At 28.7% G+C, this 25,572-nt stretch overlaps 1 protein-coding gene across 1 annotated transcript in view; it reads right to left on the reverse strand.

Annotated features, from left to right (window-relative positions):
- LOC123301473 (synaptic vesicle membrane protein VAT-1 homolog-like) overlaps positions 1-20,856 on the reverse strand; it is a 74,378-nt gene extending 53,522 nt beyond the window's left edge. Inside the window, exon 1 of the mRNA XM_044884213.1 lies at positions 20,415-20,856. Coding sequence (XP_044740148.1) covers positions 20,415-20,659 — 245 coding nt within the window. The 5' untranslated portion in view covers positions 20,660-20,856. The remainder of the gene's footprint in view (positions 1-20,414) is intronic.
- Between the last annotated feature and the right edge of the window lie 4,716 nt (positions 20,857-25,572).

A 25,572-nucleotide genomic window follows, 5' to 3' on the forward strand; every position in this document is an offset into this window, starting at 1 on the left:
CGCAAAATAATAAAGTAACTAAAACAAGTTTAGAGGGCACAAATCTAGCTCTTTTTCCGCAAAATATTTTACTTTCAAAACTATTTTTAGTAAATTTTCGAGCCATCGAAGTAAATCCAGTGATCAGAAAACTGTCGGCTTTATGAGTTCTAGATTTTACAACAACAAACATGGATCAAATAATGAGTAGGTTGGAGACAATGATCCCATTTATGAAAATACGGCAGGATATTAATGCTTTCGTGGAAAGTTCTATCCCCTCCTAGATAGCCACATTACATACATGTGGTATAGGATTAGGAATAAGTTTGTAGCAAGGATTTATTTTGCAATCTTCGCGAATTGAAAAATAACAAAGTGAAAAATGTGTAAAATTTCAGAAATTGATTTAACTTGAATTGGAAATAATAATCGTAATTCACTCATACGATTTATAAATTTAATATCAAATCATGTTTTTTCAAAACGTTTTATAGCCTCTTTAATTTAAAACTTTTTATTTGTATGCCATGTCAGAGGTTATGTGCAGTGTATTAAGAAGTCCATGTATTATACGCCCATGAATCAATAACTATAATGTTACACGGTTCAATAAATGTTAAACATAGCAGCCCAGTGTACATGTTTATAAATATTTTATGATGTTTTAATATTGACTTTAAAGATTGATTTTGACACTGTTACGCCACTGTTTTATTTACAGTACAAAATGTTACTAAATCCAGAAAAATGAGTAGAAAGTGTAGTTCTTTCTAATATTTACGTTTCTTTAAATATCAGAATGATCTCTAGTTCAAATTTAGCTTGACTTTTGTATTTTTTCTCGTGTAATTTCATGCAATATTTCGAAAGCTGTGCGATAAACTGAAGCCCCATGTTTTAGAGGAATTTTCTGCGATATCTCGAGCTGCTCAACTAATCAACAAACGTACTAAATTTCTGTATTTTTGTGGTTTTCGTTACCCTATTAAATTCGTAACCAAACACAATAAAAATTTTGAATGAACCGAGTATAATCCATAAAAATCGGGTATCAATAAAAGTTATTAACTCTTTGTGATTTGGATAAAAATAATTGTCTTAGGCAATGAAAGAAAACCCAAATAAAGAAACCGAATGCAAAAAAAAAACTATTACAAAATAAATGCATATGCCCTAAAAAGTAAAAAAATACCATAATATAATGTAGATACAAAGTTTTTTTATTTCCATAGTAATTTCTATAAAAATTTTGTACCCCTCTTCATAGCACACACTGTACCAATAAAAATGCACTTTATACTATCGTACCTAAATTTAAAATAGTTACCAACGTTGTTTTATGTAAAATGTCGAAATGTAAAGTTGTAATATTTCGCGCTACGCTAGTTAAACATCACTTTAGTTTATTTTTCTTGAATTTTCTTTTAAACATAATTTCGTTTGAATGCGAAAAAAGAAAATGGAGCAATACAAATTGACTTAACGGATTGTAAAATAGTTTAAAATAAAAACGAAATGTAAAAACGTTTTTACAATTTTATAAAAGAAAAAAAAACATTTGTTACTCAATTTATTTTGGTGAAAATCCATTTTTCATATTTCATTGACGCTATGAAAGTAAAGAAAATAAAAAATAAATAAAACAAAATTTGGTTAAATTAAGAAACTGCGAAAAATTTTATTTGACTAAAATTGGCTTATCTGTGATAAAATCATCTGTAGGAAAGATCAATGAAAGAATGTGTAGTCTAACTTACAGCATTTCTTGACGGGACGCCGTGGTAGTAAGTTATATCTATTTTTTAAGATTTTATAGATTTCGTTCAATTATAGAACCAAGGCAAAAGAATTTTGCTAAGCTATGCAGTGCCGGATTTACCTCTGACGGGGCGCCAAGCAAAATCAGGTTTTTGGGGCCCTCATTTTAAAATCCCCCCCCCCCCCCGATATTTCAAAATAATGAATAACTAGTTAATTTTGCATAATCAATATATTTTACAGTTAACTTATAATTTACTATCTAAATTACAACTTTTCTCAGTCGCAAATTGATGAATGACATCATCAAAGTCAAGTTTTTCAAGCTTGTCTTTTTCGATAAACAGTAAGCCTAAATCACTAACTTTTCTAAGCCTAAATCACTAAATCGTTTTGGGACAATGAATGATCGATATTGTTGACATGGATTTTTTCTTTTTTTCATGTGTTATTTATTTTTTTTTTTTTTCAAATTTTCGAATGTGTTTCAAAATTTTCCATTTTTTGGGGCCCCTGTCCAAGCGGGGCCCCAAGCAATTGCATCCTTTGCTTCCCGGTAAACCCGCCACTGAAGCTATGTGAAGTTCTATTAGAGTTAAAAATGTTTCGTGAACTTTTCTCAGGCTTAGGTAAGATTAGTTTTTATGATATTAACCTTAATTTTAACGGTTTCAGATGTCATTGAGTAGCTAGTCCATATTAATATGAATCTGCCGTTGAATGAATGCACTGATATTTTGGTACTTCAAAATTCTATGAGTTCAAAAAAAGGATAAGATGTTAACCTTTACTTCAAGAATCATAGTTTTTATAACTTTCTTCCAAAACTGAATTTCGTAGACTTTTTTTTTTTCATATTCAAATTTTGAATTCAACCAAAATTGGTCGGGTTAATTGATCAATCTCTACATTCAATCAAAGTTTAATTTCGATTTGGGAAATTTTTAAGCTCGAATGATACAAAATACATTAGAAGTTTTCTCTTTAAAATAATTGGAATTTTATAATTAATACAGTCAATATTAGATATTTAATAAACATTCTAGTAATAATAATTGCAATTTATAAAAAAAAAAAAAAAGTAAAGATATTTCAGAATGAAAAACATTTCATTAATGAGGACAATTAAACATTAAATTATGAAAATAAAAAATAATCATCTTATCAAAATTCCTTTCATAATGTTATAAATAATTATAAATATTATTTACATAATCAATGTATTTTTATCCTTCTATTTAACAAACAAATAAATAATGCAAAAATAAATTTTATTATAAACACCACACGACCTCCATATACAAGTTTACAGTTATGTAATGAAAGGTTTGTTAAAACGTAATCTATTGTCAAAAAGAAAAACTCATTGCTTTATTACAAATTAAAAATACTTTTAAATATATAATTTGATGCACTGGCATCTTTTAAGGAAGGTGGCATAACAAGAACCCTTTATTTTGAACTTAATATGGTCCAATGCTGCATGTATTAGTCCAAGTGATGTTTTATATTAAAAATTCGGGTTGGGGAACTTCAAAATATAAAAAATGCAACAATTTTTTTTTAAACTTTATATATACAAACTTTTGCTTAATAGTCCAACTGGCCCCAAAATTAGTAAAAATCCCGACGCCTTTTATCAATTTTGTTTCAGTTTCGTATCCTTTATCGATAGAATTAGGGAGGTAAGAGCATGTTAGCGGGGATGCAAATTTAAAAAATGTATTTTTTCAATTTTGATGTTGAATAATGTATTAACTTGACAGTATAAGACGAAAAGTAAGAATAACATTTTTCAATATCTGGCGTATTTTTAAAATATTGATAATTGAAAATTTTGTTTAATTATTCAGCATTCGTTATTTCGAAAACCAAGGCAGATATCGAAAAAATTTTATTCTCATTTAATCCATATTCATGAAGTTATAGTGAAATTCATCATCAAAATTGAAAATAAGATAAAAATAATTTCATCCCAAAATCTATCCTGCTCGTGCATTCATTATATTGATGCAGACACTTGGTTTTTTCTTTTCTATATAATTGCTAATATGTTTACTTTCAATTAAAAAGATTTTTTTAAATTTGTTTTTATTCATTCTAAGTGAAAATTATCAAAAACTTTCAAAATATGTCGAAATTTCTCCATAAGACCAAAATTTGCATGGATACAAAATTTGCTTAAATTTTAACCACAAATTCTTTGGGTGAAAGTCTACATATAAAAAAATTTTGAGCCTTTAAATCAAACATTGTTGTCATGCTCATACATCCTTAATAGGATCTAAGTTCAGTTTTCGTAACAAAATTGAGAATTACCGAAAAAAGCTTTAAATGTTTTTTAGAGAGATTCTAACATTTGATGTTAATGATGTCCAGATTTCTAGCCTACTTTTCGGCCTAAGGATTACCGTACAATTGTAACCAAACCAAAATGTTATTCTTTTATTCATCAGAGCCTTAGTGGCCGAGCGGTCTAAGGCATTAGTCATAGACCATTTGTCTACTTAGACCTAGATTGCGGGTTCGAATCCAGGCAGCGGCAGTGTGAACAATTATGATTAATGGGGGCGGTAGAATTGATCACATTGTCGTCGCTTAGATAAGAACGTAGTAACCGACTTCACCCACATCAAAATGTAATTGTAAATATGTTTGTAATTAAATAAACAAAGATTAACAAATAATGATGTGAGTGGCCTCTGTTATATGCCTATATGTCAGAGAAACGGAGGTTAAACCCCATTATTATTATTATTATTCATTTTCATTTTATACATTATTAAAGAGTTCGTTTTAATGTTTAAACTCGTTAATTTATATTAATAAATTTTCTAGATTTTCTAAACTCAATAAAAATGTGAACTGTGTCATATGAAATTATCAAATGAGTCATTAGGTGACACATTTTATGGATAGGTTACCCGACTCATCATATATCATAAGTTGTCCACGTTACCTTATAGCCATTACATAGGTGTAATTAATATATTGGCGAGTAATTGCTAATCAAAAAACTAATAATAGATACTATCTCAAATCCAAAATCTCCATCTTTTTTCTACTTAAATATAAATTATTGAAAATTAAATAAAGAGAACAAATAATTTAGGTGTGTTAGAAGAGTATATATAGTAATAACTACAAACCAGCGCCGCAATTTTTTTTTTGCAGTAAACTCTAACTAGAAAAAAAACTCATGAATCACATGACGCTGCCGAACGACTTTTTTTTTGTAATAACATAACATGATTCATAAAAATCTCTTATTTATTTGTGCGATGAATAAACAACTAAATAAAATTTATAATATTCTCAATGAGTAATTAGCAATCCGTATCATTATTATTTGCCTTAAATGAGGAATACTGGTTTTTTTATTCGGCATGTTATATAACCGAAAGAAAGTTTCACTTGAGAAAGAATCGAAACTGTAGCCAGAGGTTGTGACTTGCCAGGTCAACTACCTGAGCTACTGGAATTGTACAATCCTTCGATACACTTTGACACCATGTGGTTTTTTAATTGTACTTACACAGTTATCATACAACTCGGTAGGTCCGATGGAAGAACTCTGACATGTCAAGCCAGATGTTGTGGATTCTATAAAATTGTAAAAATTAAATCAAAAATCACGAAAATAAACTTTATTGGGCCATAAAATAAATAGTTTATAAGAAATTACCTGAAATTGCCCCTAGAAATGAAATTTTTTACGATATCCAAGAAACTATGAATCGAATCATATTAATAAACACGATTTTTTTATTTTTTTGGGTCTAAATCAGGGCTTCTTAAACTTTTGTAATTCACGACCCCATTTATGATTGCGAGTTTCTTGACGACCCCATACAAATATAAAAGAAAAATAAATTAATATTTTTTGATGATTTATTTATTAGGTAACAATATACATATACATATGAAAATATATAAGTTTAGAATTCGTTTTGAAAATATAAAATTAAAAATTGCACAAAAAATTATAAAATTGTATTTATTATAGTTTCAAAAATAAAAGTGGATTCTGACCGTCTTAATTCTCTCGAATATATTCAAGTAGTTGCGTGGAAAGCATTAAATTAAAGTATAAGTTAAAAATTTAATGAGATGGATGTGCCTGATTTTTATTGCATAACAAATCAAATCCTGGTGGAACGTTTGAAACTGCTGGACGTAAGACCTCTTCAACATTTTTTATCGCTGAACGATATTGGGATTTAATATGTGTTAAAGCTGTTTCTTCAGCATTAATACCTAGAAATTTTGTTGATAATTATTTCTCGGGATTATTTCGGCTTTTAGAGATTGACAAAAATAAATTTATATTTTTTATTAATTCCAATAACATTTCATAATTCATAGTAAATGTTATTCAAGTTATTATAATACGCTTAATAGAAATGCAGGTACAAACAATCTTTCCGAACTAGAAGATTTTATGATATATTTATCTACGATAATTGTTATTTTATCTTTATAACAATAATTTTACAAGTTAAAAAACATTTTCTGTTAAATTGTATTTTTACCTCTCGCGACCCCAGAATTTTGCTACGCGACCCCAAATGGGGTCGCGACCCATAGTTTAAGAAGCCCTGGTCTAAATTAATTTTAGTGTACACTCAGTGTCACAAAAATGCATGGATATGTAATCCTTGCATTTTTTTGTGACACTGAGTATACTTGATGAGTTTAATCGAAATTGGGAACAAAAATCTTTTCTCAATTTTTTCGAATTTTCTTTAAAAAAACGAAAAAATCGCAAATAAATTTTTGTCTCTGAATTTGTTAAAATCGATATATAGAATAATTTTGACTCAAAAAATATAAAAAACGGCCTCATTATTACAAACGATTGTTTTAGTAATTCTATAAGAATTTATAATTTGGAGAGATTTTTCCGCAATATCTTGAAAACGACTAATCTAATCGTCAAATGAACTTGTATCGTAATATTTTAAAAACAGTTGCAACAAAAACTATTCATTTCTTGGTATATTTTAAAAAATGTACGGATAAAATAAGAAAAGTCAGCAATCGGTAAAATCGAAAAAAATATAAAAAATTTTTGATTTGGATAAATCGGAGAAGGTAATTAATGCCCATAAAAAATACAAAACTGCTTTATGGCTTAATAGTTTTCAAGATTTTTGATAACTCTCAAATTTTCCTATTTATTCCGGGAAATCACATTCCCAGATAAGTACAATTATACTCCCTGAATTTTCCCGATTTATATCTACATGTGCCTTTTATTAGCTAACAACAGACCTTATGTAAGGTATTTTAAACAACTAACTTTGTTAGTTATTATTTGTATTTGTTTTATTTTAAATTTAATTAAAATTGCGAATCACATAATATAGGTATTTACTTGCTGCCCAAATATGTCACAGAGTCGTGTGATTTTAATTAAAATTTGCATAAAATTCCATACCATAAGTGGCGCGGAAACAAAAACATCCTTTTGTTAAAAATAACGTCCGTTTTATTTAAATAAAAAAGGGTGCTTGTTGTTTATACTGAGACGTGTGTTACGAGTTATGTTTACAACATTCTAAAAATTTTAGGAATTTTAGAATGTGACAGAAGAGACTATCCAATTTAAGATTGTCACATTCATTAAATAGATTTTAACGAAAATGTTACAGTTACGTAAAAGTCCAGTTATGTAACATAATTTAATTTTGGAGATATTTTGTCACAAGTTGATAAAAGTATAATATTTAAAAATCATATTCTTTTGTCAACTTTTAAGAAAAATATCTCAAAATACTTAGAGCTTTGTGGTCTTATGAGGAGATATTTGTGACTTACTAATCTTCAAGAAATTACAGGTTAACAAATAAAATAATTAAATTTTTAATTTTGATAGCGAATTATGTGTTAACTTGACGATATAAGACGAAAAAAAATAATAAAATTTTTCGACATCTGGAGTAATTTTCAGAATATTGAAAATTGAAAATTTTCTGGAATTATCCAGCTTTTGATATTTCGAAAACCAAGGCAGATAGATATAGAAAAATTTTATACTTTTTTTTTTTCGTCCACATTCATGAAGTTGTAATAATTCGTTAAAAATAAGATAAAAATAATTTCAACCCTAAATCTACCCCGCTCGCACATGCCTTATATGAATGGCCTTGGTTTTTCTCTTTCCTATATCATTGCTAATATGTTTACTTTCTATTAAAAAGTTTTTATTTAATTTGTGTTCATTCGTTCCAAGTCAAAATTATCAAAGACTTTCAAAATATGTCGTTTTTAAGATTTCTCCATAATACTGGAGTAAATCTAAGCAAAAAAAGGCTGTTATATGGATTAAAAGTCCGAGCAACGAAACTTTGGGGTTTTTCTTTTCACATCAAAATAAGTATTTTTTGAAATTTTTTACTTTCCCGGAGTGGTGCAACATGTTTAAAAAACAAAATGGCGTCAAAAATGAAATTTTTTTCAGAAATTTTATCATTTTTATTTTATATTCGCAAAAGGAGGCATCGGTGCATATCCAAATTTGGTAGGTTTGTAGTCCATGTTAAGAACTACTCCTCATAATTTTTTGGTGGGGTTTCGTCCCTTCCCCTCCCAGTTATATATATATGTATACATACATATGGTAAAACAGTTCATTTGACTATAACTTGAAAAATATTCGATTGATTTTAATGAAACTAATATCAATAGTAGGTTTTATTAGTTACAACTTTCGGTTAAAATTTTAGCGAAATCCGTTAAATAGTTCGGCCAAAATTTCCAATTTAGGAAATTGTTTAAAATGGCTGCCATTTTATGCCATTTTGTCCTACGAGGTTAAATTTTTTTTTAAATTGTAGCATTTTTTATTGTCTTTCGATTTTATAATAAGTGGCTTACCCGTAAAATGACTCCTTGATCCATATTTTTGCGAAAAACGGAAAATTTGGCACTTTCTGGAAATAATTGTTTGGGGGGTGTATGGACTGGCTTTGGGGGGTGTTTTTTGCTTTGGCATGAGAAAACTATTTTTAAAAAAGGTCTATATGGTTTAAAGCAAAATTTTTAAGTTTTAACCCCCGCGCTGTAAGGGGGAAGGGGTGTATGAAATAAATGTGTCTTAAAAGATTTTAAAAAGAGGTCAAAATAGTTTAAAATGCTAAAGTAACCCAAAATTTTAGATGCTTTTATTAATATAGCACTTTTTACAACATCCTCCCCTTCCCCTCCCGCTTTCATATTTTTTGCAAATTCAAAATTTTTATGACGTATAAAGAGGTTTTTGGGGTCGCTGATCTCGAACTTTTGGCCCAAATAAGTACACCCCCTAAAAATATTACAATTGTTTTTAATAATCTATTGCAAAATTCGAGATCAGTGACCCCAAAAACCCCTTTATACGTCATAAAAATTTTGAATTTGCAAAAAATATGAAAGCGGGAGGGGAAGGGGAGGATGTTGTAAAAAGTGCTATATTAAAAAAAGCATCTAAAATTTTGGAAAATTTAACCTCGTAGGACAAAATGGCATAAAATGGCAGCCATTTTAAACAATTTCCTAAATTGGAAATTTTGGCCGAACTATTTAACGGATTTCGCTAAAATTTTAACCGAAAGTTGTAACTAATAAAACCTACTATTGATATTAGTTTCATTAAAATCAATCGAATATTTTTCAAGTTATAGTCAAATGAACTGTTTTACCATATGTATGTATACATATATATATAACTGGGAGGGGAAGGGACGAAACCCCACCAAAAAATTATGAGGAGTAGTTCTTAACATGGACTACAAACCTACCAAATTTGGATATGCACCGATGCCTCCTTTTGCGAATATAAAATAAAAATGATAAAATTTCTGAAAAAAATTTCATTTTTGACGCCATTTTGTTTTTTAAACATGTTGCACCACTCCGGGAAAGTAAAAAATTTCAAAAAATACTTATTTTGATGTGAAAAGAAAAACCCCAAAGTTTCGTTGCTCGAACTTTTAATCCATACACAAGGCGTAATTTCACTCTACTATAAGAGCAATTCAGTATTTTATAACGACCTCAATGATTTTTTTCTTAAAAATTTGCATGGATACCGAAGCTGAAATTTTAATCACATAGCCTTTGAGTAAAAGTCTGTTTATGAAGAAAACTTGAGCTTTTAAATCAAACATTGTTGTCGTGCTCATACATCCTTAAATGTTTATATTTACTGAAAGTAAACTGAGAAAGCAAATTTTGGAAAATTTCCCAAATTGGGTTAATTCTATGAACAAATATCTGAAGATAGTAGTGTACTGAATTTATGTTAATGTTGGTAGAACCGGACCTTCTCAACTATGTACAGCATCCTTAATGTAACAAGATCAGTTCACCACTACTATTTGTTTACTTATTCATATAAAAATTAACTGGATAATAAGCCAAACCATATGACCTTACATTTTTCCATAATTTACATTCCATTTACTTCCTCAATATATTTATAGTAATTAATAAATCAATCAAATAATAAAAAGCGGGGAAGCATGAAACTAAAACCGATATCAAATTTCTAATTATTAATTCAAGATAAAATTGAACAATGTATCTTTTACGCACATAATTTATTCCAATTGGAACGAAATTTGATATCTAAGTTAATCGAGATACCATATTCGTTGATGTATAAAAACGGCTTGTATTCATCAGGAAAAGACCATTATAAAAAATGTCTTTTAGTAAAATTTTTAGAAGATTTGGAGTAAGTAAATTTTTGAATTGTATAAAATAAGTCTTAATAGCCTCGAAGCTTTAAAGTTATTGGTTTCCGAGATATTTTAAGAAGTGGGGCAAAACGTACGGTTTTATTTTCATTATACAGGGTGAGTCATTTTAATCTAGAATGGCTATTAGCTCGTTTTGTAGTTAACCAATTTAAAATAACTTTGAGTTTGATGGGGGTATATCATGATCGGATATCATATTGGACCTAGTTCTACGGGTTGCTTTAATGAGTTTGATGGGGTATATCATGTTCTGACATTATATTGGACCTAGTTCTATGGGTTGCTTTAATAGTCAATTTAGATCCTAAAAGGTAATTGATTTAATAACACTTAAAATTAGAACGTTGATCTTAAAAAAATAACTAATATTTTTTTAATTCAGACATTTTTTTGAAAATTGTTAGCTTTCGGAGGAAATGCAACTTAAAAATATGTAATTATTGCATTTAATCGAAAGAAAATACGCCAGCTTTAAAACATTTTTTATACAAAAGTTATCAAGGACAAGATTTTTCGTCTGGGTTAATTACTTTTAAGACCAGGTAAATTTTCAAGATTAGTTGAAGATCAAGGTCAAATGACCTTGAAATTAGAATTTCAGGTCATGGCGAATATTCTTTATTACCTTTGATAACTTTTGGCTTAAGCATTTTTAGCTAGCGTGTTTTTTTTCGATTAAATGCAATAATGATATATTTTTCCGAAAGCTAAAGATTTTCAAAAAAAATGTATTAAATAAAAACTATTAGTTTTTTTTATGAGGATCAACTTTCTAATTTAAAATGTTATTCTTTTACCTTTTAGGATATAAATTGACTATTAAAGCAATCCCGAGAACTAAGTCGAACTACAAAACTGTTAGCCATAATAGAATAAAATGGTCCACTCTGTATACGAACAAGTATTCTATTTCATGTTCCAGTTTTTCAACAAAAACATGCTCTTCACAACTTTTAGGTAAAAATATCCCGAAAACCAAGAACCTCTGAGCTTCTCTTCAAGAACTAATATTTTCTAAATTTTCGTTTTTACCGAGAGCCATGCCATATTCTTTTCCTGTAAAGACTCTGTGGAGTACTTAATTATTTTTATTGTAGCTCCTATATATGGTGCATTTTTATACAATATCCTATAACTATCAATATTATCATCCAACAACGAAGTATTAAAATATTTGGACCTACTTTAGATTTTCTCAATAGGCAATCAATTGGTTGATTGCCCGATTTAAATAATAAAAATTAATGTAGATCATTAATAATGGCATTTATTTAGCCATCTCGTAAAAATTTGCAACAGTTAGTATGGATAAAATTCCTAATAAATCATATAATCCTACGAAGTAGTCATTTTTTTTCTACATAATAATTAATCTTTCTATAAAATAACTTATATTTTTTTGTATAATCTCAATGTAATTAAAATGTATTAATAGAGTCATATTTATGTATAATTAAAATAACAGGCAATATTAACATACATATTATACGGTACAGAATGTCCTCCTCCCTTAATAAAAAGAATCAATAAGTTTGAAATCTACGACCCCATCCTCCACAGGAGGATTGCAGTAGTGCACACGAAAATGTTCGAATAACCCGTTTTTTTAGTAAGTCCAAGTAGTAAGATGAAGCCAGGTTAAGACTATTTACTTGCTTGTATCTCGGAAGGAAGGGGCTGAAATATGTACCTGTTTTGAATAGGGGAGAAAAAAACAAGAATATTTCCAGATTTTCCAGGGCAAAATTAAAAACCAAGAACATTTCTAGGTTTTCAAGGACCGCTAGAAACCCTATATTATCTTATAGTCGAATTATTCCTCGGTCAAAAGTTATGAGGTGTTGTCTAATTTCTGCGTCTTCCCAATATCTGCTACAAATTTTTCTAGGCTGTTATCCTTCAAATATTTGATGAAAGCCACCCTGTACAAGAAGTACATAGAGAATTTATCAACTTTTTTTATCTCGTTATAAAATAATAATAATAATTACTTCATTTTATTAAACAAAAATAACAAATTATAAAAAAAATAAAAATAAAGAAAAATAAAGATCCTTTGTTTTATTTGAAATAAATGGAAAAATAAAAGCTGCAATAATTTAATTAGATTTATATAAATGACTGAGTTTTTTGTTTGAAGTAACTACAAACAAAACACTCGGTATCACTCAAAAAGTGACTGAGTAGTTCAGTGTGAAATTGCATTGATATGTCGAAAACATTCGAAAGACGTTTTGTTCTAGCTATTGAGAATTATTATTATCAATTATCGTGCTGTTTTTTATCTCCGATTCTGACTCCGATCGTGATTTTATTTATAATGACTTAATCGATCTTTTGGGGTCGGTCGTAGGTTGCATAGGTAAGAGATACTTATTATAAAACTATATTGAGTAGAGCCAATCACTTTTACTAGATGCCAGGTCCCGGAATTTTATGTGAACCAGAGGGTTATATGCCCAGTATAGATGAAGCTTTTCCTCTCTCGGGCAGGTTTATACAACGAAAAGTTACATTGGAGCAAATTTCGATAATATATCGAAACGGTTTGAGCTCTTAATGTCTATGAATGGAGTAAAAAATTGTCTGACAATGAATTACATGACTAGATTAATCGGGGTACCAAGGCACTCTTTTGAAGAGCCTCGTTCCTCTTTAGCAACGTGAAATACCAATCCTCATTATTGGTATTTCACGAAAAACAGAAAAAGGATACTGGATTTTTCGACAGGATTTCATCCATCTAAATATATGTTCACAACTTAGGAATCGTGGAAGACCCTAAATCCAATGCAGAAGCGTGTTTTGAAGATGAATAATCTTTTATTTCTGTGCCATTTGTACAGAATCTGTACAAGTCAGGGCAGCGAATAGAAATCTGCAAAACTTGTAGAAATCAGGGCTGGAAACAGGAAGCTTCTTCATTGTCACAGGCCTCGACAATATTTCCAGTTTTATTTACTTCTAACGGCACCTTTGAGCAGGAGCTATTTCTGCCTCCAGGTGACTAATTGTTCTTCAAGAAAGTTCAGGAGATCTACATGTCTAGGCGCTAGGAAGGCTATTGCCGTAGTCTTTTTATGAAGAAACTTTGATTCTTGTCATTTGTACAGAATCTGTAAAGTCGGGGCAAATAGAAAAATACAAGAACATGTAGAAATTAGGGCTGGAAAACTGCGAGCTTCTTTATTGTCACAGGCTTCGATAAAATCTCCAGTTTTATTTGCTTCTAATGGCACCTTTCACCAGGAGCTATTTCTGCCTCCAAGTAATTAATTGTTTTTCAGGAGGGTTTGGGAGATTTACATGTCTCGAAAGGCAATTGCGATAATTCTTTTATTAAGCATTTTGGAGATTTAAGGCCGTGAACAGTTTTAAACTTCAAAAAATACTATTTCTCAAAGGTTTAGAAAATATTACCGAGAGCCATTTTCCCTTACGATTCTGTAGTATTCTTTATGCAAAACTATTTTCGATAGAACAGTGCCATTTCGTACTGACTTACTTTAATACTTTAAATGATACACTTGGTGTCTTTCCAAGTGGTTTTATTACTCTTAAAGAAAGTTCATATTTAAGACCCTTATTACAAACAAATAAACCACTAATATTCCATCAAATCCATCATCTCAGTTATCATGAAATTTAATATGCGGTTAAAAGTATTTTATTTCCAAAAATAACACCAAAAAACAATTACTTTCTTTGTACTTTTGTAAATAGAACATCACCAAATTTTTAATGGTATTTAAAAAAAAAATATATTTTTAATCGTTTTTAATTGAAAACAATTAAAGAAATTGTTTTTTTGAAAATACATACAAATAAGAAGCATAGTCATGCTCATAAAAAGTTATACAATATACATATTGTTTAGTAATAATAGCTAAATGAACTGAATTGAAATGGTTTTTGAATACATGATTTGAAATACATCATTTTAAATGTGGATTACACATTAAATTGGATTATTCATAACTTCATAACATGTAGTACAGCACGTGTTTTTAAGTCGTTCGACTCAAAAGAATTGATACAGTGTCTTCAATATACAGGGTGTCTAGCTAAGTTGGCTGCATATGGAATTTTTTTTTATTAGGATTACGAAAAAAATTTATTCTTTATAAAAAGCTCTATTTTCAAAAATATTAACATTCAGCTGGTCACTTTTGACATAGAATATACAGGGTGTTCACAAATTGGGAAAGTTCGATAAGAATGTTAGTGCCCGTTTAGAAATGTAGACCATTTTGAACAGATAATAAGGGAAAATTGTCAAGAAATCACTCCTGAGATATTTAGTAGTGTATTTAAGGAGAGTGACTCGCCAGTAATAGAAAAAAATAAATTAGTAGATAATGATCCGAATTTTTAGTATGTTATAGTTAACGAAATATATTATTGTATAAAACAAAAATTTGGGTATCTTACCGATCAATTAAGAGAGGAATTCATTAATTAAAAATACACTAAATAACATAACCTGTTATGAGGATGGTTATGTTATTTAGTGTATTTTGAATTAATAAAAACTCTCTTAATTGATCGGTAAGATACCCAAATTTATGTTTTATACAATAATATATTTCGTTAACTAAAACATACTAAAAATTCGGATCATTATCTACTAATTTATTTTTTCTATTACTGGCGAGTCACCCTCCTTAAAGAAATTTGTAAAATATCAATTACATGTATGGAATACGAAGGTGGATGCGTTGAGGCAAAAACAAACTGAAAATATCCGTTAAGGAATGAATTGTTAACGAAAGGGATGTTTTGACCACTTCAATTTTAAATTAAAATTTGCAAATCTTACTTATAAAACACGTAATCTGTTAGCAAAATATCCAATCATCATACTTAAAATGTTTATTTGCTAACTTGAAACATTTATAACAAAATAATTAATACAGAAAATTTATTTTTCATACATTAAAAACAGTTATCTTCGGTTCGTTTTTGCCTCAACGTATCCACCTTCACGTTCCACACATGTAATTGTTTTATTACAAAATTGTTTTAATACACTCCTACATATCTCGGGAGTGATTTCGTGAACCGGTTCCCTTATTATCTGTTCTAAATTGTCTACATTTCTAAACGACCATTCACATTTCTATCGAACTTTTTCAATTTGTGGACTTTATATTCGATGTCAAAAGTGAATAGCTGATTGTTAATATTTTTGAAAGCAGAGCTTTTTATAAAGAATAACTTTTTTTCGTAAACCTTTGAATAAAAAAGTTTTCCATATGTTGCCAACTCAGCTAAACACCTTGTATATTTAACTAGTTGTGAACTACCCGCTTCGCTGGGCAACTTTAATTTTAAATACAAAGATTATTGTGTCATAACCTTCTCTTCATACACCCTCACTTACTCTCCTTTTGTTCACAATTTCGTTTAATCTCTAACCGCACCAAAATCCGTTGTTTAAAAGTTATTTTAAAAATCTAAGCATACATAGGAATATAAAGACAGGCAGCAAAAAACGACTTTGCTTTATACTATGTATTTATGTTTAATATAATCTGATGCAGGAACGGTACGCCGAAAGTAGCCACAGAGGATTTAGAGAAGTTAAAAATAGTTTTAACTCATGCAGGTTACATTAGGTTGGAGTGGCTACCTTGGGGTGGGGCACTCTAAGATTATAGAGTTAATTGTTTACTGAAGAGAGGGTTGGTCCATCCTCGACAAGTATTCCATGAAAAAATTGGAGCTGTTTAAGTAGAGCAGCAGTGCTACATCATTTCCTTCTCCTTTCTCCTGTGACAGCCCCTTCAATGATTGTGTAACGCTGGTAGGTCCAGTCGATTGATACAAGTTAAGTAATATAATTCTTTCTGCACTGATTTCGAAGTGAGGGCAAGCGACCATTTACCGCACTAATTATTTAAAAAACTAAAAATTAACATATTTCTAATGTTTGCTTAAAATTATCCGAAATTCGAATTATTAAGATATTCTAAATTATTATTAGTCTACATTCATCATGGCTCCTTTGATTTTCAATAAAAATATTGGAGGAAAAATAACAATCTCGATTATTTTCGAACTAAATTCAATTACTGATAGAATAAAATCTAATTACCCTTTGAATGGAACACGGTATGATATTACAGTAAAACCCCATTAAGTCAGATATTGATCGGATATTATTAGATCCAAGAATCTCCGACACGTTGGAGCTACAAAACTACAAATAATATTATAATTAAATAACAAAAGATCTATCTAGAGCGAAATTTAATGGCTAAATAGAAGAATTCAGGACCTAAGAAATCAAAAATTATTCGGTATTCTCCAATTTTCCGTTATATCTTTCCGTGATTTTTCAGGAATTGGTACAGATTAAAGCCACTCTAAAGTTTTTTGGACAATAAATTGGATTTTTCCAGATAGAATTTCCGGCGTAAAAACAGTGTGTTAAATGGGAGTGTGTTAATTCAACGTTATCTTAAGAACTATCCATCTAGTTAGGAAAATAAGTGGGTTATATTATTTTGTTTTGCTTTCCTCAACCAAAAAACTTTTCAAAGGTTGGATGTACTCAGAATCACAAGTAGTAGGTTTTACTGTACATTAAAACGAGGTTTTACTGTACATTAAAAAAATAATAATTAAAATCGATACAGAAAAGCAAACACTGTTATCTAACATTATTAATAACTTGTTCATCATACTCAAAATGGATTCGGAAAATAATAAAGAAAATGCAATTATCTAAAAAAAAAACATCTGTTTTTGTGAATTAAGTGAGTGTTCAAATTTGAAAATTATATTTAAATGAAAAATATTCAATGAGAAAATTTGAAAATTATTATTTAAAAAGTATGTAAATATTTAAAACCCTCCTACACATCCAGCTTTTAAAGTGATAAGATTTTGTTTCCTTGCATTAATAATATTCGCAAGGGCTTATCAAAAACCGCAAAATAAACTTCATTCAAAATTAAAGTAGAATTCTATGTCAATTTTAATATAAAAAAAACTTTCATGTTTTTATTTTCATACATTTTCTCCCCCAATTTTCTTTGAATATAAAAGAAAAAACACATTTCCTAAATATGTTTTTCTTGGAAAATCTACTTTTAAAGATAAAAAAAAATAATAGTAGTTGTTCAATCATCTGAAACTCACGTGAAAATATATTTGAACTTGAATTTCCTTTAAAAACTAAAAACTAGTACAATTTTCTAAAAAAAAAAAATATATCGTTAAGATTTAAAAAAAAAAATTTGTAGCAAAGTTGGAACAATCTCCAGCTTAATATAATATATATATTATTTTTCTAGACTGTTTTTTTCTGGGTCCGCGAGGTCTTCTTGAGGAATAAAGACCTCAAATTTCTCTTTATTATATCAAATTCCATGATTTTCCCCTCATTTTAAAGCTTATTATGCTGGCTAATGACGAAAAATAAACTCAAGGTGACTGACTGACGGATCAACTCACAGCCTAAGCCGCTGAATGTAGAGACGTGAAACTTGGACGGTGTATTCTTTGTACGACGTAGGCATCCGATGAGAAAGAAGTTTCCGAAATTCTATCCCTAAGGGTGTAAAAAACGGGGGCGACGTTTTTATGGGACAACGTGATTCCTTAGTCCAATCTACTTGCATAAAAATAACTTAAATTTTGCATAAAAAATCTTTAACAGAATTGATGGAAGAAGTGTTTCGTATTTTGTTGAAACTCATCGTCTAACGAGGTTAAAAGGGGTCGAAAATTATTTTGGGGGTGATTTTGCATCGAAGTTGACTCCTAAGTGCTTGTGATTTAAGTTACATTTTATTTTAGGAAGATGTAAATCTGTTAAGATTTAGCAGGTGTCCGCTGGACAGTTTCGAAAATAATATAAAATATAAATCAGAACAACACATATGCTACAATTTAAAAATAATTTGGTTTCATAATAAAAGACAACATATATTTCGAGTGGAGTAGTGATCGGATAAGTGAGGCCATCCAGCGAAGCGGTTGGGTTATTGCTAGTATCTATAATAAAATTGCCCATACACAATAAAAAGAAAATAAATTATTGTTGATATTTTGTATCACATATATTATTTCTCTAGCCTGTTTTAAGCCACGAATGCTGCCGCACTGTGGAATTCCTGATGGGCCGACTAGTCCTTAATAATATTAATTAAACAAATGAACTCCAGTTTTAACATTTATGATGAAACAATAGGCATTTTCTCCAGAAATAAAATTAAAATTAATTTTCAAAATCAGTTAAATTAAATTGAAATTCTAAAAATTCTAGACGTAAAAAAGCAATCAATATATATAATATATTAATTAAGGTGGAGGCGCATTGAATGTAAGTGCGCTAAACGAATGTAGAAAACACATTTGTCTAGACAGATTTTCATTAAAAAAGAACAACAGTCCCGGTTAAGTCATATTTCAAATTAAAAAAAAAGAAAAATAACAGCAATCGATGTAAAATATAATTAAGGTGGAAGCACTGGATATATACAATATTGTGTTAAATAAATATGTTTAATATACTGTCCACTTGCTCGAATGAAGCCTAAGCCTACCTACAAAGAACAAACATTAGCGAAAAACGACGATTTTATTTTTAAATAAATAAAAATCGCATTGAAATCGATACTACCATTTGAAAGGTACAGTTAGATTGATTAATAAAATTTTCCAAAAACATTTGGAAATCCTTTCCATATGGTTATTGAAAAAAATTGATAATATAAAAATCTTTTCTAGAAATATCTGGGAAGAAAAATATCTGTTATATAATTAATCAATGAAATTCAAATAAAATTCCCTTAAATTTACCTTGTAGTCCCAATTTTTCAACCACCCTATACCTTATTTACGCCTTTAAATTTTACTAACTAAAATAAATTGATTTTTTGAATCATTTGAAATACACATGTATTACATTATTAAAAAATATAAATTGATTCTGAAAAAAAAACATTCAGAATATGCGGGAAGGAATCATTTCCATATGGTAATTTTAAAAATACAAAAAATAAAATCATTCAAGAATTAAGGAAGGGCGTTAGCTATAGAATCGAGACATTATAACAATCACCCTTACTTAAGTAATTAAAAATGCATTGAAATCACATTTAAAGAAAAAAAAATTACAATGGCTTCATTTTGATTCAATAATTAACCCTCATTATTTGAATCAAATATAAAAAAAAAAAAACCATACAAGCGAACATCATTTTTTTATTGCGCAGAAATAAATTTATTAGTTTTTCAAATAAAATGTTATTAAAATAAAAAACACTCCGGAAATAATAGTGATGTACGGAATTTATTAACACAAAAAAATAACCGGTGGTCAATGATCCGGTCTATAAAAAAAAAAAACATTTTTTTTGCTTGTATAAAAAAATATGTTTTCAAAAAATACAAATAAAATTACGTAATTATTCTAAAAAACAAAATTTACAAAAATAAAATTATCAATTAAATTATGTAATCGAATCAGATTACATCAAATATCGATCGATTTTAACGATTGATACCCTAAGATACATAATTAATTAAAAAAAAAAAGAGTCGTTTGAGAACAAGAAAAATGAAAAAAGAAACTGAATCAAAATTTTAATGTAATCGATAATAATTAACGATTGGAATATTGAGACTCAATTGTTTTTCAAAAATTATATTATTATATAACCATTTGAAAAATTAAACAAAAAAAATACGAACAAAAGAATAATCTCAAGGTTTTATAATTTAATCGATAAACCACCACGATTGATACATTTTATCGATAATTAAAGATTCATTTAAAAAAATGTTATTAAGGAAAATTATGTAACTTTTTAAAAATAACAAAATCAGTTAAATGACTTATCCTAAAGATTTGGTTTAAGCGATAATTAACGATTGATACCATATGTTATCGAAAAATGCATATAAAAATCAACTCACCAAGCTTTAACGCGAATTAATACTTCGCCTTCATTGAGCGTTGGTTCTGGTTTTTTTAAAATCTTAACAGATTTTAAGCCACCAAAACCGGTAAGAACAACAGCACGCATTTCTTTTGGTGGTTCTTCAGCTGGTGCCGTCGCTTCTGGTGTGGTTGTAGCATTTTCTGGTCCATTTTCAACTTTTTCTGGAGTTGCTTTTTCTTCAACAACTGTTGGTACTGTTTCAGCACTTTCGGTCGACATTTTTTTTTTTTTAATTTAATTAAGTTTTAACAAAATCACTACTTTTTTTTAATAAAAAAACAAGTTTCTTCTTGTTGTATTAATTATACAAAAATATAATTGGAGCGTATGGTTTGGTGATGCTTTGTTTAAGCCGGCTAATAGTTGACTGAAGAGTTGGATGGTTGACAGCCGGCAAATGTAACAGGTGCCCGTTGAAAAATGCATTCGTACACAGACATGGCGAGACATATCAGTTTAACTTTTATCCGCGCATACAATAAGTTCCTAATATTTTTCAAATTTTCTAAATAAATAAACATCAAATTATTTCAAATTCTACTATTTTTTAAACTATTTTACTTTTTTAACTTACCCATAAAGATATTTTTCCTAAAATTAAAAACAAAAGTTCGATAATGTTTCAATAAAGTTTGAACATGCCCGTTTTTGAAAATAATCAATAACGTTAGTAATTGAAATTTTTTTTTTTCTTTAATGCAATGAAAATCTCCATATGTTAGACAGGAAATTGATATAAACTTATTACCCTTATAAAAAGGAAATTGGGAAAATATTTTCTAATTAAATCTTAAATATGCAAAATTTTTTTAATTTGAAAACGTTATATGAATACATAAATTAGTTAATTAGAAAATGGAGGGAAATTAATAATTAATCGAAGAAAATTTTTTAATGAAAAATGTATAAAAATTATTTTATTTTCATTCAATAAAAATTAATAATAATATAACTTGATTAAAAAATTGTACTTTTATAAAAATGAATATTAATTACAGTACGAACAGTAGTACCATCTATAAATAATGCCTTGAAGCTTTAACAAAGCGTTAAAATTTGTTTCTAGAATTTTCAGAAAATACTATTTATTATTGCATTCATTGGATTTTCCAATGTATTTAGCCGGTATTTTTACTTGACGCAATATTTTTTAAAACGATATCTAATACCATAATTCAATTTTGAAAACAGAATATATCGTGAAATACACCAATACGTCTTTCGCAAATACTAAGAAGAAGATATAGACTTTTCGACAATAAATGCCCTGTAATCAATTATAGTTAACTGTTAAGCGAATTAAATGACGAATTTTGTCAGAACTTAGCAAGAAAGAACGGATATAATTTTTCGAAATTTTGCGTAGTTATTAAGTTTGAGATATTTAAGTAGTCTACTAAATAAGCTGGAGTCTGGAAAAGTTAAGCAGTAGAATAGCTCCAATTTAAAAAATTCTTGTTTATACGTATTCCTTAGACTTTCAAGAACATTGATCACTTATAAACTCTGCATTACTATAGATAAATAATAGTTTTAAAAAACTAAAAAACACGCTTTTGTAACTAACTAAACTAAAAGATAGAAAATAATTTCTTTGGTAGGAAATAAATTCAAAAAACTCATTTATTGTAAAAAAAGGGGGCAAATAAATGTATATATTTTCAGATATGGAAATCGTTTATTCTGAAAATCCTGATCAAGATAATCAAATAAACTTAGTATGTCCAATTTCGAGTTAATCCGACGTTTTGAATTTAATCAAAATCATGTTCAAAGATTCCGTTACATACTAACATACGTATGAAGCTAATAAAAGCGTGTTAAAAATGAGAAAATTAGAGTCGGTTTCCGTGGCGAAATTTAAATTTTCAAAACATTTTTATCATTGTATCTTCTAGTGGTGGTTTTTTCTTGGATTCATGATCAGCGACCTAAAAAACCTCCAGGAGACGATTTCCGAGACGAAATTAAGAATTTTTAATCACTGTTACTATTTGGGGTACTATGGCGGTGGGAAAAATACCCTATTTTTATTATTTTTCATAGAAATGTAGAAGTTAGTCATAAAGAATGTTTTTGAAAGTCTAAAAACACGTACGAACAAGAATTTTTGAAATCGCATCTGCTCCACCACTTCCCTAGATTTTATAGTATTTTCAGACTTATTTTCTGTTCTAAAGTGCAAAAAATGAACAATTGTTTATTATCGATTTTATACTTTCTGATGAAATATTGTCCAGGTTACTGTTGAAAAAATTATCGTTTTACGTGAGCTGAAATTTCTACTTACTCCGATGTTCCAAAAGAAACGTTTTAAAGGATTTGGAATTGGAATGAAAAGAAGGAAGAATTTTTTTGGCACATATACAACAGAAAAAGAAAATTTAATATTAAATGCTCTTAAATTTTAATAAAACGCTAATAAAATTTTGGTTAAATTTTTGTACAACATTTTTAAAAAATAATAAAAATTAGTGTCTGTTTCACAAAAAACCATTTATATGTAACCGAGTATTTCAGGATTTAATGCCACAAAAACAAAGCGAATTTACCATATTTATTCGTACTTTACAAAAGGGAAAAATTAGAAAACACACATCAAATTGTTGCAATTTCTCCAATCTATCAAAATAATTATTTAAAGTAATCTCAACAATCTGATACATGTTTAGTGAGAATCGTGTTAAAAAACCCTTTTTCCAAATAAAATTTGGTGTAAATTTCTCAATAAATTGTTCTAATAAATCTGGCAAACATATTTCACAGAACATATATATCTTGAGCAATTTTTTAAAATTAAATTTCTTAGCACAGCGTTTAATAGTAATATAATTATTACTATTAATATTTTATTGAATAAATACTTTTTCCACGAAAAAATTTTTGAAAATGATCGAAACAATAAATGATTAAAAAAACGTTATATATTTTTCTTCAGAAACAATATTATTTTATATACAAAAAAAAATTGTCTGCTCGGCAATCGAACAGCCCCCGTAAATAATAAATCCTAATAATTTAATAATTTTAATTAACTCTAAAGAGATCAATCAAGTGCAGTTTATATAATGAAAAATAATATAATATATACGATAGAATTCAGTCCCACTCAAAAAGATCTAATCTTTATAACACACCACAAAAATGTTTTTAAAAAATCACACACGATTGAAAATTTTGAGTGAAAAGACAAAATCCATCGAAAATAATATATAAATATATTTTATATAGACTTTTTTTAATCCACAAAAGTTGTTAACTTTTGGAATACTTTGTAATACAAGAAATTTTTGTTTAGTTTACAGAAATAAAAAGATTTTCTAAAATTAGAAAAATTTGTTTTGTCCTAAGTAATAGCAGCTACATGTCAAAGCTTTGCTATCGGTATTCATGGATCTTTCTTGACAATTCTTGAGAAAATGATGTTGATTTCACAAAAACCGAGCTGAAATAAAACTAGCTCATTTTCAAAAAAAAAATCCATTATACTTTCCTTAATTGTTCTACTATGAAGTCAATTTCATTATCGAATCCTATAGGAACTTTTAGGTGAAGAAGAAATCGATAAGTCAAGTATGAATAAAAAAAAAAGAAATGGCACCGAAAGAGAGGGTAGTTAATTTCACGGATGTCTATAAAATATAAAAGATCGAACATGATGTCTTTTTATTTATGCGGTATTTGGTCTTTTGTCTGAAATGGCCCTTTTAAAAGTTTTCTTTCCATTCATTGTTCAATAAACGAAAAAAAAATGTCAACACGAATTGAAGTATAGACATCTATGGCTAAAAATAAATAATTGAAAAAATTATAAAAACACCAAAATCATACACAAAATCCAAAATCTATTTTTAAATCTCTAAAATAATGAATTCAATATAGGTCGGATTACATGCAATCATAAATTTTAGTCAATGTTATGCAAATTCATATTAGGAAAATTATTTTATCAGAAAAAGTTATAAATCTGACGTTTTAAAAGCTGTTGTATTTTCATATTTCGCTCAGAAGTCTATTGTTTTTATGTTAGTGTTTTGATCCAGTTAGAATTTGCTTCAGAAAGATAGACGGGCATTCAAGAATACTAACTATTTGGTTGTAAATTTAACTCTCCACATAAATTTAACTGACTATATAGTCCTGTAGATGCAGCCATTTATGGAACGCATTTCCACTGACTGGTTAGATGTTCAAGCTGTTTCAATATTTGTTGACATTCATTGATTTTTTATCTTGAGACTGGCGAAAACGCATTGCGCATTGCCGGACAGGACGTCCAACATTAACTCGAAGTGTTCGGTATTTACAATGAAGATGCTTTTCCAAATGTCTACCAAATGCTTCGCATTCTGACAGTTTTATCTGTTCAAGAACGTTCCTTTTCAACTATGCGTCATCCCCAGGCATACCTTAGATCATCAATGCCTGAAGATCAGCTAAACTGTTTAGCCTCGCACAATATACATTGCGATGTAAAATTAAATCACATTTTGATATTATAAAAAGTTCTTGAAAAAAACTTTATGACCTAACATGATGAACAAAAGTTCCCCTCCACCCCTGGATATTTCCGGCACACGGGCCTGTATCAAAAAGAGCGTTTTCTTGCGAAAACTCCTAAAAAATGTCAGTGTTGTGAAACTAATTTATTGATTTCTTTTTGTTCCCATAGTAACTAAAATTGCCGATCAAGTTCATAAAACAAAATTCGTTGCAAGAGGTGGGAGGTACCGAAAAGTATTAGTAAAATAATTCGAGGGTTGGAAATAAAAAGTTCCCGTGTCTTGCCTCAAGTGAAACATTAATGATTGAACGAAAATTAGGTCGTTCATGGTAAAAGTGTATCTTTTTAAAATTGTATCTAAAAAAAAACGCATTTAAAAAAAATGAAGCTACCCCATCACGTTTACAATGAACGACACAATAGACTGGGGTCCTAAAATTTTGTATTGCTTCGATCAACGTTCGTCGCCAAATCGAGCCAAAACATCGTGCGAAATCAATTTTTGGATAACATCAAAAACTAAGAAAATATGAAGAATTTAAATGTACAAATAGAAGGAGAGAAAAATAGCGTGGTGACGTAATAACTTGCGACTGCTAAGAGACTACATATCAAAAGTTATTTAGCA

The sequence above is a fragment of the Chrysoperla carnea genome, chromosome 5, assembly GCF_905475395.1.
Source record: "Chrysoperla carnea chromosome 5, inChrCarn1.1, whole genome shotgun sequence".
Classification (NCBI taxonomy): Eukaryota; Metazoa; Arthropoda; class Insecta; order Neuroptera; family Chrysopidae; genus Chrysoperla; species Chrysoperla carnea.